Raw genomic sequence first — 20,673 nt, 5'->3', positions numbered from 1 at the left:
CTGTGGCACCCCTGGACCACTTTGAGAAACCCTGGCCTATAGTGTCGCTACCCGTAGCCGTATCTCACAGTACTTATGTTACTCTGTTACTGTATCTGTAACTGGTGTGCTGCCTCTGGCAACTGTATTGCCCCCGTGGGACCAATAAAGGGTCTATCTAGCTGTCCATCTATACTTTGTTGTGCGCTGGTGGCGCGTAGACCGAAAAGAGCTCATCTACATAATGTGTCGCATTGAGACGACGTGAGCTTGTAGATCGGCATTTTTTTTTGGCATGCGGCATTGTCGTACGACTGAGTATATGGTTGCTGTCGGGCAGAAACCTCTTATCTACATATTTTAACATTTTGTCTTTTTTTCGTACATTAACGCCCTACTTGATCCTCCTACAGCGTCACACAAAAGGTATCCAAAGTAGCAGATCTACAAGCTCGGAACGTGGCGAGAAGCGAAACGTTCCGAGCTTGTAGATCTGCTACTTTAGCTATTTTTGGTATTAGAATCCTGAAAAGTAACAGTTTTGGACTTTTTGATTGAAATTGATTGAATTTTTTATTAGGCAAAAGAATGTAAAACAACACAGTTACATTTATAATGCTTTTGTCTAAAAGGTCCGGCCAAAAAAGTCCTTGCGGACTTGTTTCCGTTGGGGTCCTTGAATTAATTTCATAGACATATATAGTAGCAACCAAACAGTTCAAAAATGAAAATACAGATAATACAGAAAAAATACCACTATGTACAAAAAAAAGAAGCATGAAAAAATAAAATAAAAAATAAATGTACAAAAAAGGGGGGGGGAAGCATGGAAAAATAAAAATTATGGAGGCGATAAATTAATCATAAGATGTAGTATCTTCATGATGACATCGTATAGGTTCCTATAGATCCATAACAAAGGAAAAGGGGGAAAAAAGCATTTTTAATGTCACATGACATAATGTCACATGACATACTGGAAACGGCGTGTGCCGGCGCATAATGTGATTTTACAAATACGACGTAAAGTGGGGGCCTGGAATAATTTTCATTTCACAATATAATACATTTTTTTCCAGGCAATAAGCTGAAGGCCAAAGAGAAAGACCTCCTTGACTACATCAATGTGCAATCGCATATTTATCCTCATAAATATAAAATGGAATGAATAAAAGGACTCCCACGGGCCGTCGCTCCGTCAAATAAGTCCCGTTGAGCATTAGCATTTCGTCCGGTCTCTCCCCGCAGACCCGCATGTCCATATCCTATCTCTGTTCCATCAAACTCATCAGTTATCCCGTTTAATCCGGGAAAGCATCTGTGTCATTTTAGATTCTAGCTATATACACGTCTCAAAGTCGGGTCCGGGGACCCCTGGGGGTCCTTGAGTGGGTTCCAGGGGGGGTCCCCAGCAAAAGTAGTTTATACACAGCGTCAAAATCATTGTAACCACGTTAACCATATTTTATACTTTGGCTATTCAAAAATAGCAGATCTACAAGCTCGTAGCGCAGCACGAAGTGACACGCTATGAGCTTGTAGATCTGCTAATTTTGAACAATCTGCAAAATGTGCACAAATCTTTTAATATATTTTTTTTAAATTAAAGCGAACTTTTTAACTCAAATCTTTGCTACTGCGGGTCCCTGGAACAAATAATTTTGAGATGGGGGTCCGCGGCCAAATACATACATTTTAGGGGTCATTGACATTTGTTTGAGCACCACCGATATAGGAACATACGTTTTTTTCAGAAAACTGTTAGGATTTTTTGGTATCGGCCTCAGGTCTTAATGGGTTATATATAGTAGCCGTCTCAGAAAGCACTGTATAGTTGCTGTCAGGTAGAAACCTTGTATCTCCATAATTCAACGTAGTTGTCTTTTTTCCCCCCGTACGTAAATGTATACTTTGTTGTACAAGAGTGCTGCAGAGATAATAAAAAAAATAGCAGATCTACAAGCTCACAGTGAGCTTGTAGCTATATTTTCGATATTTGTATCTATTATGGTCAAAGTGAAAGTGGTTAATTCTGTCTGTGGGTTTTATAAATATTTAACCAATGAAAAGTATGAACAAGAGTGACGGATGGACGGACGGACAGAAGGACGGATGGACAGACAGACGGACGGAACGGAAGGAAGAGAAAGGCAGTATTTCCAGTACATAGAGGGTGAGAAGGAGACCACCCCGCAGAATCCAGTGTTAATTCAAGGTGCAAGAAGAACATCAGCGCGTTGTACGTGAGATTAAGGTGCAGAGCATCAGGCGTGTTGTCAGGTTCAAGCACATACAGTCCACAAAGGGTTAACTTTCACTGGTATAATCCACGGGTAGGTCCATGAGGAAAACACAAGTCCTAAGGCCAGCCTGACAGCAGGCGGTCGTGGACATGTGGACATGCCTTGTTCAGCAGTCTGACGGTAGGCCTCGATCCTTGCCTGGCCGCGGTCGTTGTAGGGCCGTAAAATTATATCCATATTTGAACTATGTATGTCACACAAAAGTAGCTAAAATAGCAGATCTACAAGCTCAAAACGCGTCGCATCGCGACGCGTTTTGAGCTTGTAGATCTGCTATTTTTGCTACTTCTTTGCTAATTATTTTTTGCGATGTTTTTATTGGAATCCTGAAAAGTATTTTTTTTTTATTTCACATGCAGTTATACTTGAGTTAACTTTATGAACTTAAATACATTGGACATAAAAAAGTCATTAAACTAATAATATAGACTGAAGTAATTAAAGCGGGTCATGTTTGCATGTTTGGAATTGGAACAGCTGAAATCAATATATCAGTATATTAACTTTAACTGATATAATTAGTTATACATACAGTATGGTTATATTTATAGTAGGGATGCACCGATATCGAAATTCTTGGCCGATACCGATGTTTAAAATAACAATTTAGCCGATAGCCGATACTGATACCGATATTTGTTCATTTAGTTTTTGGTGTTATTATTTCCCCCTTTTTGTGCCAGGGAAACAAATCAATCTTCATTATAAGAAATAACTGTTCAGAATCTACAGCTTGGTAAATGGTAAATGGTGCATTTATATAGCGCTTTTATCCAAATTGCTTTAGATAGATTGTGCATTACATTCACCCATTCACACAGACATTCATACACCGATGGCGGAGGAAACCATGCAAGGCACCAACCTGCTCATCGGGAGAAATTAGGGGTTCAGCGTCTTGCTCAAGGACACTTCGACACTAACTCTGGGGGAGCCCCCCAGCCCGGGGGATCGAACTGGGAACCTTGTGGTTTCCAGTTCACTCTACCCGGCCACTCTACCCCTGAGCCACTGCCGGTAGGCTGCAGATAACCAATACACCAACATAGCCAGCGCAAATGTATGCATATCAACAACAGATACATATTGGCTACTGCCATCGGTTAATGTCAGCTTTATTTGCCGATACCGATATTGACCGATAACAGCAAATATCATCCGATACCGATATGTTTGCCGATATATCGGTGCTTCCCTAATTTATAGTTATAATGCTCGGTGTGGACGGCCCTTGCTTACTGTAAGTCCCGGATTGTAGCTTTAAGGATTTTGAGGAATAGAACGGTGAATGAATGTCAGTCTGGTAATGATAAAGACTTTGTAAAAAGGAAAACTGAAACAAATCCATGAAAGTATCCTCAGCCTGTCAGCCTCCCCAACGTAAAGCCGCTGGTCGGCCTCAAACTCCTTTTACACGCCGTCTCCCCTATTCTTTCTTCTCCAGATACATAATCTGCCAGCCGTTTGGACCAGAGAGTCTATTCATTACAATGAAAATGGCTTTCCCAGGATAAGAAAATGAGAATCTAAAGGCTGATTTAAACAAATGAATACGACTGCGGAACGAGCTGAATAACTAACGGTGCAGGACTGTGGCAGATATTCTCCGTCCCCTGCGACGCGGTTAATGTCCATTCAAAGTCCGCGCAGAAAGATTAGGCCGCCGCTAATAAAAAACGCTGATTGATACGAGCCAAACGCCAGGCGGATTGTGCTTACACAGGGAACGACTGTTTGGAATTCAAATCTGGGGGAAAATATGATTTGGATTGATTTATCTCTGTCATCTTGCCTGGCATGTATTGGCCTGTTTCAATAATTCATGGACTGTAATACACTTATCATTTGATTCACTGCGGCTCTATCAGATTTGGCACACGGATACTTATATATACAGTATTATGTTGGCTCGCCTCCTCTCTCTGAGGGTGAGATGGCTGGATTATTATTATTGCTCAAGCGTGGACTGAGTTTCAATGCATGGCTGGAACAAAATATAGCGTTCGCAGTCGGGCGGAAACCTCGTATGTCCGAACCTGTTACTTTTAAGAAGCCTGTGATCCAATGTAGTGATTATTTAGTCTCAAGCATTTTTTACGTTGGTATATTTATAAAACCCACACATACACACTTAACAACGTTCACTATCAGAATGTTAAAAATCTATCTACAAGATCTACAAGCTCACGAAAGTTAGAATATGGAGGTACAAGGTTTCTGCCAGACACTAACGATAATACTATACTATACTGTATTATACTGTGTGCCCGTGCCCTCCTCCCTGTCAAATCATTTTATTCAGCATTATTACATTGTCAACAACAGCCGATGCATTCTGCATATTGTTTTATTACTGTGCTTCCCGGGAATATGTTTGAGTTTTATCAGGCAATTTCTTCACGCAGTTATGGTCCGCGGTAAGCACGGCGCGTCGATCTATTGTGCTGGATTTATTCTTATTTGACACAATCTTGGATTTCTCGCTGCGATGGAGCCGCTGAAAACACATCACATTCACTTTTTATGACTGGTTTACACTCTTAAAAAAATATAAATAAAAAAACGGCTTCTTACAAAGAACATATAGCTTACGAGATTACAGTCTTCCACTAAATGACACGCAGCATAAGCAGGCAAGTAGGAAGAAGCCCATGAACCTTTTGAGTTTCAAAGCAAAACAGATTCACACAATCATTTCAGCTTGGAAAGCAAAACTGTTGAATATTTCATAGCCGGTGCCATTTTCCTTCTGAGGACGAGCTTTATAATGGGGAAACAGATGAATCCAACCATCTTGAGTCCCTGAGAGGCACAGAAGCAGCAAAAACACGCGATCACAAAAAAAAATAAACACCACGTCCACTTCCGTGAAAAAAAGGAAGAAAAGAAAGAAAACCACCCCTCAACTGCCCACAACTATGGAATGGACAAATTTGTCAAAATCTTTCGAATAGCGAAGGTATAAAATAGGGCTTAATTCTATGTTAAATATATGATTGGTAATGCAAAGTAACTTGTAACAACTTATTTTTCAAATAACCGTTGTAAAACGGCTACTAGCTTCTAAGATGTAGTGGAGTCAAAGTACTGAAAAACAGAAATACTCAAGTAAAGTAAACACAATTGTACAAACAAAATACAGTACTTGAGTAAATGTACTTTCCACCTCTAGTTTGAGAACCAACCTCATCCTCACTAGGGACCAAGACTGATCAGGAAGACAAATAGCTGAGGTAAAAAAAGCGCATAAAGCGCATAAAGAAGTGTAGAAAAGTGTAGTGTAGAAAACATTTGCTTCTGTGGCAAAACATATTTAAAAACCGCAAAAAGGGAAAAGTTCTGCGGTTTACGTTTTTTTTCCTCCAGTGTGGACATGCTGGTGTGTCTTCAGGTGAGCTAACCGAAACTCTTATCACTCCGTTTACAGTGGAGATGTTTTCTCTTCAGAGTGGAGACGCAGGTGTGACTTTAGGTTACTTAACTGACTGAAACTCTTGTCACACAGTTTACAGTGGAAGGGTTTTTCTCCTGTGTGGAAACGGTGGTGTGCCTTCAAGCTACCTAACTGACTGAAACTCCTGTCACACAGTTTACAGTGGAAGGGTTTCTCTCCAGTGTGGATGCGCTGGTGCCTGGTCAAATCAACTAGGTGACTGAAACCTTTTTCACACTGACTGCAGTGGAAAGGTTTCTCTCCGGTGTGGATACGCTGGTGTGTCTTAAGGTTGCTCGACACACTGAAACTCTTGTCACACCGCGTACATTGGAAAGGTTTCTCTCCTGTGTGGCTACGCTGGTGTGACCTCAGGTTACCTAGCTGACCGAAACTCTTGACACACAGCTTGCAGTGGAAAGGTTTCTCTCCAGTGTGGATACGCAGGTGTGTTTTTAGATCACCCAACTGACTGAAATTCTTGTTACACTTCTTGCAGTGGTAAGGTTTTTCCCCTGTGTGGATACGCTGGTGTGCCTTCAAGTTATCTAAGTGACTGAAACTCCTGGTACACTGGTCACAGTGGAAAGGTTTTTCCCCGGTGTGGACATGCAGGTGTGTCTTCAAGTTAACTAACTGACTGAAACTCTTGGGACACTGGTTACAGTGGAAAGGCTTTTCTCCAGTGTGGACGAGCTGGTGTGTCTTCAGGTTACCTAACTGACTGAAACTTTTGTCACACTGGTGACAGTGGAAAAGTTTCTCTCCAGAGTGGCTACGCTGGTGTCTCTTCATGTTGCGTAAATGACTGAAACTCTTGTCACACAGATTACATCTGTGTTGTCTCTCTCCCGCGTGCGTGAGCTGATGTTTCTTTAACTCTCCTGGCTGAGTTATAGTCTTGGTCAATGGTCGATGCATGGAAGTTCTTGGTTCATCTGGTTCTCCTTGTTTATGGCTGGTTACAGAGGTGTCGATTTGCTGACCCGCTGCAATGGGGACCGATCCCTTCCCCAGCATTTGGCAGCAGGGGTCTTTGTGGCTCATCTTTGTGTGTTTATGGAGGAAGACCTCGGACGTGAGGACGTATGGACACTCTGAACAGAAGGGCCTGAGTCTGGGTACAGCGGGATCTCACACCTGAGATGACAGAAGAGAGTGTTAACCACTCAAAACCGGTTAACTGGGAAGTGGCCAGGTGCAGGGAATCTGATAACTTACACAGCGATGTCTGGTTCAGGAATGTTTACGGGTTAACCATAGGTAAAATACTTATTTACGCACTTGCTCTTTGTAAAGCGATCTCTGATGTCCCTCACACTCTGTGCATAGCCTTTAAGACAAGCGCTTCCTTGAATCACACATCATCAAATATGATGTCAGCCATGCCCAAATATGGAGTTCTACACATCTCCAGGTGGGCCTTGAAGTTGGAAATATCTGGTGACCATGGCAACCTGATTTCCACAAACATGGAGACTGTTAGATGCCTCTTTAAAAATGTGCAGTAAGTGATATATATATATATTTTTTTAAATAGCTCTATATTCTGATCAAGTAATCACTGTTATATATATGGGGAGTGTCAAGGCGTGGTTCGGGAGGTGCAAAACGATCAGGCACAGGCAGGATAGTGAATATGCAAGAGGTTTTATTCTCAAAAACCCCACACCGGGAAATCACAAGGGATCAAGGACTTACAGGAATACACTAGACAATATCAATGACTTGGAAAACACATCGTCACCTTGCTTAACTAATGGCCTAAGTCATTTTTTGATGAAAATTATATTTGTGCCTAAGTCAGCTCCTCATGACACTGGCCACCTCTGGTAAAATCGCCTATCTCCTAATTGAAAAGGATCATGCTGTTCCCTTCCCCTTTAGTATAATGGCCTAACTCCATAGTGTGACTTAGGCCAAAATAGGCAATTTTTTTTCAAAAGAAAAAATGCCAAAAATATGCCTAAATCAGTACATAATTTGGCCTAAGTCAGATTTAACTCTATTTAAATCTCTTATGTTACATAACTGACAGACAGTGTTATTTTAATTTTAAAAGTCATAATTTGTTATAAACGTTTTGGGTGAAATTATTAAGAAATATCATATAGTTTGTTTTTGGATCAGTTTTTTATTTTTTCAAAAAAACTTAAAACAATGACTTAGGCCATTAGTTTAGCAAGGTGACGACATGGGACAAGAACTAACCACTTCAAATACGACCACGAACTGACAAGGGACTAAACACACAGGGGCATAGATAGACAAGGACCAACTAGACACAGGTGAACTCAACAGATAATCAACACTGGGATAGGCTAGGGGACAGAGGACACAGGTGGAATTGTGGAAACACTGGAAACACACACACACCCCAATGGCAGATGATACCATGCAAGGCACCAACCTCCTGCTCTGGAAGCAGTTAGGTTTTCAGTGTCTTGCTCAAGGACACTTCGACACAGGGAGCCCAGGGAGAGTCAAACCAGGAACATTCCGCCGTTTAAGCGGCCGCTCTACCTCCTGTGGCTTTGGTTCCTACATCTGAATCCTTTTAGCTGAGGACCCCCCCCCCCGGAACCCCCTCAAGGACCGCTGGGGGGGGGGGGGATCGTTGAGAACCAGGATATAATGGACATCCCATATGTTTTTAGATCAGATCACAAAACCCATCCTAATTAACTTCGACAATCTTTGCATTCCAGTCTTGTTATTATGCACACGCGCAGAGTGGTAACCAGTGGTGTAAAGTAACTAAGTACATTTACTCAAGTACTGTACTTTAAGTACAATTTTGAGGTACTTTTACTTTATTGGAGTATTTCCAATTGTCTATACTTTGACTTCTACTCCACTACATCTCCGAGGCAAATATTGTACTTTTACTCCACTACAATTATTTGAAAACTTTAGTTACTAGTTACTTTGCAGATATAAATTATTATATTATAAAACATCACATTAACCATGTTAGCCCTATTTTTTTTTACTTTTGTGTGACGCTGTAGCATAATCAAATAGGGCATTAATTTATGGGGAAAAAAACATTAAAATATGGAGATAAGAGGTTTCTGCCTGACAGCAACATTATGTTCTGAATGCTGTCCTGAATTGAATGTAGGTCAATCACATTCCTGTAAATAAATAAAAAGTAAAATGGAAAATACATTGTATTTAATGTATTTCTTTGCATTGCTGTGCATGGCAGAGCCTGCAGTCTAGCCTCTGGCGAGCGGTTATATGACTGCATGGTGCTCACTGCGTGGTCTTAACCCCTTAAGACCAGGAACGCATCTGTGTCATTTTTTTTAGATTTCTTTGGGCTATTCAAAAATAGCAGATCTACAAGCTCATAGCGCGGCACCGAGTGCCGCGCTATGAGCTTGTAGATCTGCTATTTTTTTTTTTTTATCTTGAACATTTGTGCAAATCTTTGAATATATATATTTTTTTTTAAAGCAAACATTTTTAACTAAAATCTTTGCTTCTGGTGGGGGTCCCTGGAACAACATATCTTGAGATGGGGGTCCGTGGCAAAATACATATCATTTTGGGGGTCCTTGACAGTTTGAGAACCACTGATTTTAGCAACATAGGATTTAGAAGACATTATTTGTAGAATCCCTTGAAGCAAAGATTTAAGTTAAAAATGTTCGCTTTAAAATATATATATATTTAAGATTTGCACACATGTTCATGATTTTTCAAATAAATAGCAGATCTACAAGCTCACAGCGCGGCACTTGGTGCCGCTCTGTCGGCTTGTATATCTGCTATTTTTGAATAGCCCAAAAAAGTGGTTAAAATCTAAAACCCGGTCTTAATGGGTTAATGGTGCTCTTGCAGAATGTGTGGGATATATTAATATTGACAGTGATTCATAGCCGGGCTCCAAATTGATTTTCTGCTCATGTAAATGTCACATGTTAACCCGGCAAACAAAGCGGACGATTGAGTATTTTTCCATTTGTGGCGTACAGGAGCCTCTCTGATGCTGGAACAAATGGAGCACTTGGCCTCCACTGCCCCGGAGCAGAGAGAGAGAGAGAGAGAGAGAGAGAGAGAGAGAGAGAGAGAGAGAGAGAGAGAGAGAGAGAGACCACCAAGCGAGCTAAAGCGAGCGAGTTGCCGTCCCGAACGTTGCGACGCTCGCTTGAGCCTACTCAGCGCCGTTGGAGTTATGTACCGACATGCAGGCACAGAATGGTAAATCATGTTGTGGGGACTGCTCTGCCTCCGGGTAGGTCAGTATCTCCTGATTACGCCCAATGAATTTAATGATAAATCGCGGGTAGGTCACTGCAGTGGTGGAAAAAGTACTCAAATTCTTTACTTAAGTAAAAGTACCAATACTGCAATATAAAAATACTCTGTTACAAGTAAAAGTCCAGAATTAAAAATTTACTTGAGTAAAAGTACAAAAGTATTGGCATCAAAATGTACTTAAAGTACCAAAAGTAAAAGTACTAAATATTTGAAAATAGCCGATCTACAAGCTCACAACGCGTCGCGATGCGACGCGTTGTGAGCTTGTAGATCTGCTATTTTCAAATAGCCTAGGTATAAAATAGGGCTAAAGTGGTTAATGTATGTTTCATTATATCATAGTTTATATCTGAAAAGTAACTAGCAACTAAAGTTTTCAAGTAATTGTAGTGGAGTAAAAGTACAAAATTTGCCTCTGAGGTGTAGTGGAGTAGAAGTAAAAGTATTGGAAATTGGAAATACTCAAGTAAAGTACAAATACCTCAAAATTGTACTTAAGTACAGTACTTAAGTAAATGTACTTAGTTACTTTCCACCACTGTAGGTCAGTATGTCGCCTACTCGCCCATTCAATGGTCTGATAAAACGTGATAATGTCCCACTCGACATCCCCCACTGACTGACAGTGGGGGGTGTATTATGATTACAAAACATACAGTAACCACTGCAACCTCCTTATAGACGTTAAATGCACTATTTACCATTAACCTTTTCGATCAATCAAATCATCGAGAAGGGTGTTTTTTTTTATATAATGGTAAAAAGGTAAATGGTGCATTTATATAGCGCTTTTATCCAAAGCGCTTTACATAGATTGTGCATTACATTCACCCATTCACACACCGATGGATAAGGAAACCATGCAAGGCACCAACCTGCTCATCGGGAACAATTAGGGGTCCAGTGTCTTGCTCAAGGACACTTCAACACTAGCCTCGGAAACCCAGGCTTTTTTTTTTGTTACAAAAGAAAAAAAAGCCTGGGGGAGCCATGCAGGAACGATGGTCTTGGACCTTGTTATCTCCTAACCAATCAGAGTGCAGAGGGGCGTCGCTCTAAATTTGGTGACGTCAGCGTGCTCCGTGCACAGGCCGAGGGGGGGAGGGGAGGGGAGGCGGGGACATAGATTGGTGAAGCAATAGGAAGCCACGCACAAATCCGGGCGGCTGTGTTTGGGTCCGCCCTTCAAGACCATGGATTGAGCTTGTAGCCTCAGGCTACTTCAACACTAAAGGCGGTTACACACCGGCGAATGTGCGAATATACGCAAAATTCGGACTCGTTCCGAATAATTAAAAGACGCTTTTTCGCTTCGCTTTTCCTCTTTTTCGCGCCATGTATGCTTGCATTGACTTTATAAGGTTTTAAAAAAAAGCGTATTATTCGCACGAAAAAATCGCCCCGGTGTGTAAGGACCTTAACTCTGGGGGAACCCGGGATCGCACTGGGAACCTTGCGGTTTCCAGTTCACTACCCGGCCACTCTACCCCTGAGCCACTACCGCCCCATAATATCTTTTTACATTTTTCAATGAATCAATTAATTTTATAATTGACTAAATCAATAATGATTATAATGGTGATTGACGTGAAAAGAGTTAAAATAGTGATCTGCGAGCATGCAGATGTGCTATTTTTTTGCAAAACACCGTTGTATGACGGTATAAAGTATAAAATGCTCTTTTCACTTTTTTTTCAGATTTGTAGAAATTATTCTGGAAGCAGGATTATGCATGTTAGCAGAATTTCAATCCAAGCATACATTGTGGTACATTCCTCTAAATATTTGACTGGTTTATATCTACTTATTCATATTCATGAACCCAGACAAAGTTAATGAAATATGGAACAAATGCACATAGTTCCACGTATCTGGGGGTAGAAGAAAGCGATATAAAAACCTGTTAGGGCCCAACATTAATTGGCAAAACAAATAAGAATCTTAAATATATAAATATGCGCCGATGCGTAAAATTGTGTTTTGCTTTTGAAAACACACCAGATTTTTTTTGAATTAGTGGGATATTGAATATATTAGAACCGTCATATCTGAATCCACATATTTCTCACAACTAGGGCGATCGATGCCCGATGGGAACGAGCGCGTGCCTCTCTCCACTTATGCAATATACCTGTTGTACCCGTCGTACCCACGGTCAGAGTACCCGCTGTACCCGCACAGTACCCATTATCATGGTGCTTGTCTATGACATCAGTACTATGACGTGACATCATATCGGTGACATCAGAGTTCTCCATATGGGACACAGACAGACAGACAGACAGACAGATCATTTTGTGCATTTCTAGATAGATAACATGCTATTCTGCAGTCAACCTCAGTGAATGTTTTTTCTCCTACAAACTGGAGGAGTGGTGTGTCTCTCTGAGGGTCTATAACTCTATTTGATCTCTACATGGATCCACTGCTCCCCACTGGGCGGATGGAGAGGGAGGAAGCCATGCCACGCGCCGCACTGAACTCATCAATGAACATCTCCTGTTTTCTGTGTGTGTGTGTGTGTGTGTGTGTGTGTGTGTGTGTGTGTGTGTGTGTGTGTGTGTGTGTGTGTGTGTGTGTGTGTGTGTTGTACTTGTATTACCATACTTGTGAGGGCCAAATGTGCCTGTAGAATTTGAGAAATATCTATCCTCACGAGAGAAATGGTTGTTTTACGGATAAAATGTGGTTATGATTTTCAATTAGGCTTATACAATTATAGGACAATATTCAGGTTAGCATCTTTTACCCGATTCATAACAAATTATTTTCGGCCTTTTCGACGTCATCCGTTCATAAGATTGCCGTCCCAAACTTTTCATGTCCTCACAAGTATTGTAATACAAAATGTGTGTGTGATTGACAAGCACAAATGAAATAATTAAAGAACCAATACTATTCCGATGGTGGATATGCATGGCAGGGGCATCCTCTTCCCTGAGCCAGGCCTAAACCTGACCGCATACCAAAAGTACCAAAAGTACATACAAAATCAAGATTTTTTTTACATGTATTAATGTAACAATAATCAGAAACAACACATTAGAATGAATTTAAACAAAAATCAAAAGAAAATAAATGAACCAGGCATAACTCATGACGAATATAGTAAACACACATTAGACACAATCTAAAACAATCTATTTTCGTATCACATCTCTTCTCAGTCTATTTTTATGTGTGTGTGCGTGTGTGTGTGTGTGTGTGTGTGTGTGTGTGTGTGTGTGTGTGTGTGTGTGCGCGCGCGCGCGTGTGCATGTGTGCGTGTGCGTGTAACCCAGCAGTGTGCGTCATCGAGGACGTTTTAAACAACTCAGTGGGAGGAGCTCTATCTCCGGGACGGCGGAGCGTCTCGCGGCGGAGAGACGATGAGAGCCATTGAAGTCCCGTCTATTCATCTCCTATCAGTCAGCTGAGAAGATGACGTCCAACCCAATCCTCAAGACCCCCCCCCCCCACACACACCCCCACCCCTCGATGTGAACAACCCCTCCTCAGTGGTGGAAAGGAACTATATCAGTACATTTTACTCAAGTATAACTTTTACTCGTAAGAGAGTTTCTTCTACGCTGGTGGTATTATTGCTGCTTTTTTTTTACTCGAGTAAATAAATCTGAGTATACTTCTCTTGAAGGAGAAACCGACCTCCCCGTCACCGCCCCGCGCCGGCAAAGAGGAGAGAGAGGGAGGGGAGTTGGAGGGAGAAGGGAGGGAGGAGAGGAGGAGAGATCGCCGGCAGATATCCATGTGCAATCTTGTCTGCGAGTGGTGGGGGTTTGAGTTTTTTGATGTGCTATAAAACCATTATTACTGTGGGGGCTGATAGGGGACTTAATTAGCAACATAATGAATCCGCCCGCAACATCAGACAAGCCTAATTAACTCGCTAAGACCGGGACACGCATCTGTGTAATTTTTTAAATTTCTTTGGCTATTCAAAAAATTAGCAGATCTATATACAAGCTTGTAGATCTGCTATTTTTAGATTTTTTTTGCAAATCTTGTAAATGTGTACTTATTAAAGCGAACATTTGTAACTCAAATCTTTGCCTCTGGGGGGGGGGGGGGGGGGGGTCCCTGGAACAAAATATTTGACAAATGTTCGCTTTAAAATATTATATATTTGCACTCCTTTTCACGATTTATAAAAAAAATAGCAGATCTACAAGCTCACAGAGTGCCGTGCTATGAGCTTGTATATCTGCTATTTCTGAATAGCCAAATGAAATCTTCAAAATGACACAGATGCGTTCCCGGTCTCAATGGATTAAGCCTGAGTGAAATGCAAGGGGTAATTGGGTTTCCAGTTCAGGAGGAACCCCCCCCCCCCACGAACACGGACCCCAGGACCACCATGTGTCTCCCTGTGGCCCCTCTCCACCGAGTAGTACAGACGGGGGTCCCCGGCTCTCAGTGCTGCTTACTTAGACCGGATGTACTGTAAGATATCTACAGTATATATACCGTCAGCATATCGGTCGCTGTGGGGCAGAAACCTTGTATCTCCATATTTCAACTTTGTATGTTTTTTTAACTCATTGTTGACAGCAATACAAATTATTTCCTTAAACGTAACTCTTCTGGACATACAAGGTTTCCAGGCCGACAGTGAGCATGTTGGTGAACTCATCTGGTGTTGGTCTGTCTCTCCTCTGTGTCTCTGGCTGTGTGTGAGTGTGTTTGAGGGCTTTGTGATCCGTGGCAGCCGCCTCAGATGCCCTTTTTATTAATCCCATTAAAACCATTGTCTCCGGCTTAACGCCTCACTCGCTGGAAGAATAAAAGGTGCTTCCTGGGCTGTGTGGAGCGGAGGACAAGAATCAAGAAGGGTTTTATTTGTCACTTACTCATACAGTAGGAGTACAAGCGAGGACATATTGTTGGGACCTGTTCCACAGAATTGTGCGAACACAATAATACAGTACAGCCAGTGGTGGAAAGTAACTAAGTACATGTGCTTTACTTGAGTATTTCCAATTTCCAATACGTTTACTTCTACTCCACTACATCTGGGACGCAAATATTGTACTTTTACTCCACTACATTTATTTGAAAACTTTAGTTACTAGTTACTTTGTAGATTTTGATTATTATTACAAAACACGCATTAACCACTTCAGCCATATTTACATTTTGGCCATTTGAAAATAGCCGATCTACAAGCTCAAAATGCGTCGCGACGCATTGTGAGCTTGTAGATCTGCTATTTTCAAAAGATATTTAGACATTTGAAAACTTGAAATGGGACATTCTGCAAAATGAGTACTTTTACTTTTGGTACTTTAAGTAAATTTTGATACCAACACTTTTGTACTTTTACTCAAGTAAATTTTGCATTATGGACTTTTACTTGTAACAGATGGTTACCATGCAGACAAAATCTTGAACACTCGTTCTCATGTTTTTGTTAGCTGGTTTGTTTTGTGACCGAGTCGATAGAATAATGGCTAAGAAAATAACGACAGTTGCAGACCTAATTCTCACTGAAAACAGCGTTAAGTTTCAATTGTACCTTTATCCCATTAAGACTGGGAACGGATCTGTGTGTCATTTTTTGATTTCTTTGGCTATTCAAAAATAGCAGATATACAAGCTCATAGCGCGGCACCGAGTGCCACGCTATGAGCTTGTAGATCTGCAATTTTTTTTTAAAATCTTGAACAATTTGTGCAAATCTTTGAATATAATATAATTTGTTTTAAAGCGAACATTTTAACTCCGATCTGTGCTTCTGGGGGGTCCCTGGGACAACACATTTTGAGATGGGGGGTCCCGCGGCCAAATACATACCATTTTGGGTGGTCCTTGACATGGAGAAGTTGGAGCACCACTGATATAGCAACATGAAAGGTTTTTAAAAAAAACAGTTTGTAGAATATATATTCAAAGATTTGCACAAATGTTCACGATAAAAAAAAAAGAAGCAGATCTACAAGCTCATAGCGCGGCACTCTGTGCCGTGCTATGAGCTTGTAGATCTGCTATTTTTTTAATAGCCAAATAAATCTTAAAACGACACAGATGCGTTCCCGGTCTTAATGGGTTATAACAGCAGTGTGAAGACTTCACATCGTGATGGAAGCACTGCAGCATCTGCCAGGTAGCACAACCCATCTAATCTGATCTGAACCCAACCTTTTCTTTTTACGACTGACATGAAACAAACGCCTCCGTGTTTCTAACACAACTCATCTTTCTACAGAGGAGGTGCTTCTCTCTGAGGAGCTGCTATAGTACTGTACCCTACAAACCTTCATCTGTACCTCGAGCCTGGGTGAAACATAAAGCCATGAAGGTAACAGCAACCTGGATGGATGGATGTCTGGCTCCTGGCTGGCACCGGCCTTAAGGCACCCGGCTGTAAATCAGTCTCTCTCTCTCTCTCCAGGGTGGAGGGTGAAAGGGCAGCTTGAACAGAAGAGTGCCTGAGAGAGAGAGAGAGAGAGAGAGAGAGAGAGAGAGAGAGAGAGAGAGAGAGAGAGAGAGAGAGAGAGAGAGAGATTATTTAGTGCAACACAGAGGGAGAGAGAGAGGGAGAGAAGGACGGAGGGAGGGAGGGATAAAGCGGCAGAGAACAGAATCACGATAATCGAGAGGGATGTATTTGTCGCTCACGTACAAACAGTGAAATGTTCTGTTTAAAGGGATTAAATGGGAGTTCACCCCCAAAATGATTAGTCACCCCATAGAGACTTGAATTCATAGATATGTATTTGTTTTTGTCGCATTCCTAGGCCAATAATTTCATAGCCTCGGAAACCCAGGCTTTTTTTTTTGTTACAAAAGAAAAAAAGCCTGGGGGAGCCATGCAGGAACGATGGTCTTGGACCTTGTTATCTCCTAACCAATCAGAGTGCAGAGGGGCGTCGCTCTAAATTTGGTGACGTCAGCGTGCTCCGTGCACAGGCCGAGGGGGGGAGGGGAGGCGGGGACATAGATTGGTGAAGCAATAGGAAGCCACGCACAAATCCGGGCGGCTGTGTTTGGGTCCGCCCTTCAAGACCATGGATTGAGCTCGTAGCCTCAGGCTAATAATTTCATGACCGGCAGCGGTTCCGGTAGGAGACACAAAGAGACTCCTTCGGCACACTGGTCATCAAACTATTGGCGTATAATGCAAAAAAAAAATATTCCATGAATGAATTCAAGTCTCCATGGGGTGACTAATCGATAGAAAAAAAGTCTTGGTGTTAGACAGAAGAATGCCCTTAACGGTGTTGTGAGGGGGGCTGGCAAGATTGTGGGGGTACAATTCAGCTGTCTGAGTCATATATACTGTATGTGACCAGCAGGTGCTTAGGAAAGCGTCATCTATTAGAGCGGACAGCTCTCATCCCCTAAATCCTGAATATGAATTCTTGCCTACCGGCCAAAGGTTAAAGACCCCTGCAACTAAAAATAGGTAAAATTTTTCATGTGTACCTACTTCCATTCGTGCCATCAATAATGGAAGCAGGAGGAGGTAGCTACTATTATCTGGATCATGTGATCATGTCTATGTTTATGTCTTGTGTATGCAGTGGTGTAAAGTACATTTACTCAAGTACTGTACTTAAGTATTTTGAGGGACTTTTACTTTACTGGAGTATTTCCAGTTGTCTATACTTTTACTTCTACTCCACTACATCTCAGAGGCAAATATTGTACTTTTACTCCACTACAATCATTTGAAAACGTTAGTTACTAGTTACTTTGCAGATATACATTATTACATTATAAAACATACATTAACCACTTTAACCTTATTTTATACGTAGGCTATTTTCAATCATTGTATTAGTACTTTTACTTTTGGCACTTTAAGTACATTTTGATAACAATACTTTTGTACTTTTACTCAAGTACATTTTGAATTCTGGACTTTTACTTGTAACGGAGTACTACAATACTTTTACTTAAGTAAAACATTGAGTACTCAGCTTGGGACATAATAAACTTGAACTTGATGTTGGTGTGACATGGTCCACCAACATCAATACAATAATACATACACGATAACAAGAATGGTACAGTACTGCATGCATTAGTAGAAACGTGTAATTTATATATCATGTCATCAGACAGATGCCTGGTTCATTTGTTGACCTGTTGGCATCCTATAGTTTGTATAATTTCAATGTACAGATTATAAATGTTTTGATATTCTATTGTTTAGACTGATGATAGGTTCTTGGTTTACCTATGATCCTAGATTACTATTTCTATGCATTTGATGTATTACCTCGTGCCTACTGTAAATCGCTCTGAATTAAGAGCATCTACTAAATGGCTAAATTGTAAATTGTAACGTGGTATTTGCAGAATGGGGGGGAGTATAATAGAATGCACGCTACATGTATGTATGTCTGACATACAGATGGAAGGGAGTGTACAACAGGAAAGCAGAACAGTAGGTGGAAGACGGAGAAAGGGAAGCGAGATGGAAATGGAGCTGGAGAGATCAATGTGTGTAGTACTGCAGAGAGAGCAACGTGTGTGTGTGTGTGTGTGTGTGTGTGTGTGTGTGTGTGTGTGTGTGTGTGTGTGTGTGTGTGTGTGTGTGTGTGTGTGTGTGTGTGTGTGTGTGTGTGTGTGTGTGTGTGTGTGTGTGTGTGTGTGTGTGTTTGTGTGTGTGCATACACCCACCGGTCCCTAGGAAACAGAGCTAGTGATGATAGAAGTGTGTGTATGTGCGTGCGTTGTGCGGACCTCTGGTCACAACAGCCCTCAGATAATCACAGCAGCCCAGGTGACATCACAACGTCATTAACACTTAACGAGCGAACACTTTAAAAGCCACTACAAAGACAATTATCTTCCTGCGCGCAGCAGCCTTCTTCAGCGCACAACACTGACTCATATCTGTGCAACGGACGCCAGCAGACTAAATTGATCTCTAAGTGAGTCATTGGCTGTGTCCAAATTCATTCATTCATTCATCCACTACTCCCTACTCCCTCTAGGTATAGTTCTAAGAAGTGAAATATATAGTGTAACAACTAGATGAGATGATGAGATGAGAAATACTTTATTAATCCCCAAGGGGAAATTATGGTGTCACAGCAGCACAGTGTAACAATAAATAAGTAAACAACAGACAAACAAAACACAACGAAACAGATGGACACAACATAGACCAGGGTCGACCACATGCATTTAGGGAGCGTTCTTAAGCATTGTAGAGTGTGATGGCAGTTGGCATGAATGAGAGTCTGTACCGCTCAGTGTGCATGTTTGGGGGGAGAGTGAGCCTCTGGCTGAAGGTGCTCACCCTATCCTGCAGCTCGCCATAGAGTGGGTGGGAGGGGTTTGCCAGGATGGAAATGAGTTTGTCCCTAATCCTCCTCTCTGCGACCGACTGCAGCCCTTCCATGCGGAGGCCAACCACAGAGCTGGCCTTCTTGATGATTTTGTTGAGCCTGTTCAGCTCCCTAGCCTTGACTAAACCAAAACAACAGCAACAAACCTACATTTCGGACATTTCTCTGGTCGCCGTTAATGTTGTTGACGCTTGCCAAGTAAATGTCGGCTTTATTTTCTTTCAAATAGAAGCAGACTCTTTCATTGCCATGGACGGGAATTCCCGTCCGATTCTGCAAAGGCTCACACTGCCAATGACGGAAAATGGACAAAAGTTTGTTCACACGCGATCCGAAGATTTACTGCTCCTTTTTAAAGGGCAAGACCACTTTGGTAGAGGTTTGGGTTGTGTATTTACCTTGCCATGATGTAACTCCAAAGGTGGACAAGAAATAAAAAATAATTGCTCCATTGATTAGAAATTGATAATTCAAAATATGCTCCTCATTGACTTACATTGTACGCTGAAACAGCTCTCAAAGTCACTATTTTAGCACGTAAACAAACACAATCAAAGCTAATTCAGACAATATAGAACATCACCAAACCCAGTACTGTTTATTTTTTTAATAAAAATGTCAACTTCCTGCTGATTTTACTATTCGAAGATCCGGATCCGGATCCACGGATCCAGTCCTGGTTTTCTTCTTAATAAAAATAGCAAAATCAACAGGAAGTTAACATTTTTATTAAAAAAACAAACAGTACTGGGTTTGGTGATGTTCTATATTGTCTGAATCAACTTTATTTGTGTTTTTTTACGTGCTAAAAGAGTGACTTTGAGAGATGTTTTACCGTACAATGTAAGTCAATGAGGAGCATATTTTGAATTATCAATGGAGCAATTATTTTTGATTTCTTGTCCACCTTTGGAGTTACATCATGGCAAGGTAACTACACAACCCAAACCTCTACCAAAGTGGTCTTGCCCTTTAACTATGTATTTTTGGCCGAGACATGTTATTTTCAAAGGAGGACAACAAATGTCGAGGTCGCGATGACTTCGTTGACATTTGTGAAACCACACAGTGAAACCCTCCATGATTAGCAACCATCAGGGGATCGATCATATTAGAGATAAATATGCTGTGACTACTTGAAAAGGTTATACAACACAAAAATCACTGGCTGTGGATGAGTTTATTAATGTATATACTCTGGCAGTTAAAGTGTTAAGACAAAAGACAGGGCAACAGATAACTTGACATGCTGGAAATTGTAACATTCAATTATTCATAAACAATGAATGTTATCTAAATTTTGGAAATCAGTGTTTGAACAACCAAGTCTTCCCCGCCGAGCTGACGCTTCATTTCCCATCGATACTGTGATATGTCGGGAGCAGACTGT

The 20,673-nt window shown here is 41.4% G+C and overlaps 1 protein-coding gene across 1 annotated transcript in view; it reads left to right on the top strand.

The window, feature by feature from the left end:
• Positions 1 to 6,709: 6,709 nt before the first annotated feature.
• Positions 6,710 to 20,673, top strand: part of LOC308099369 (beta-1,3-galactosyltransferase 2-like) — a gene marked incomplete at both ends in the record, with an annotated part of 19,049 nt that continues 5,085 nt past the window's right edge. Inside the window, 2 exons of the mRNA XM_080448113.1 lie at positions 6,710 to 6,836; positions 7,048 to 7,196. Of these exons, the coding sequence (XP_080304239.1) occupies positions 6,710 to 6,836; positions 7,048 to 7,196 (276 nt within the window). The remainder of the gene's footprint in view (positions 6,837 to 7,047; positions 7,197 to 20,673) is intronic.

The sequence above is a fragment of the Gymnoscopelus braueri genome (genome assembly GCF_963280865.1).
Source record: "Gymnoscopelus braueri genome assembly, chromosome: 13".
Lineage (NCBI taxonomy): Eukaryota > Metazoa > Chordata > Actinopteri > Myctophiformes > Myctophidae > Gymnoscopelus > Gymnoscopelus braueri.
This window is presented reverse-complemented; position numbering and strand designations above follow the sequence as displayed.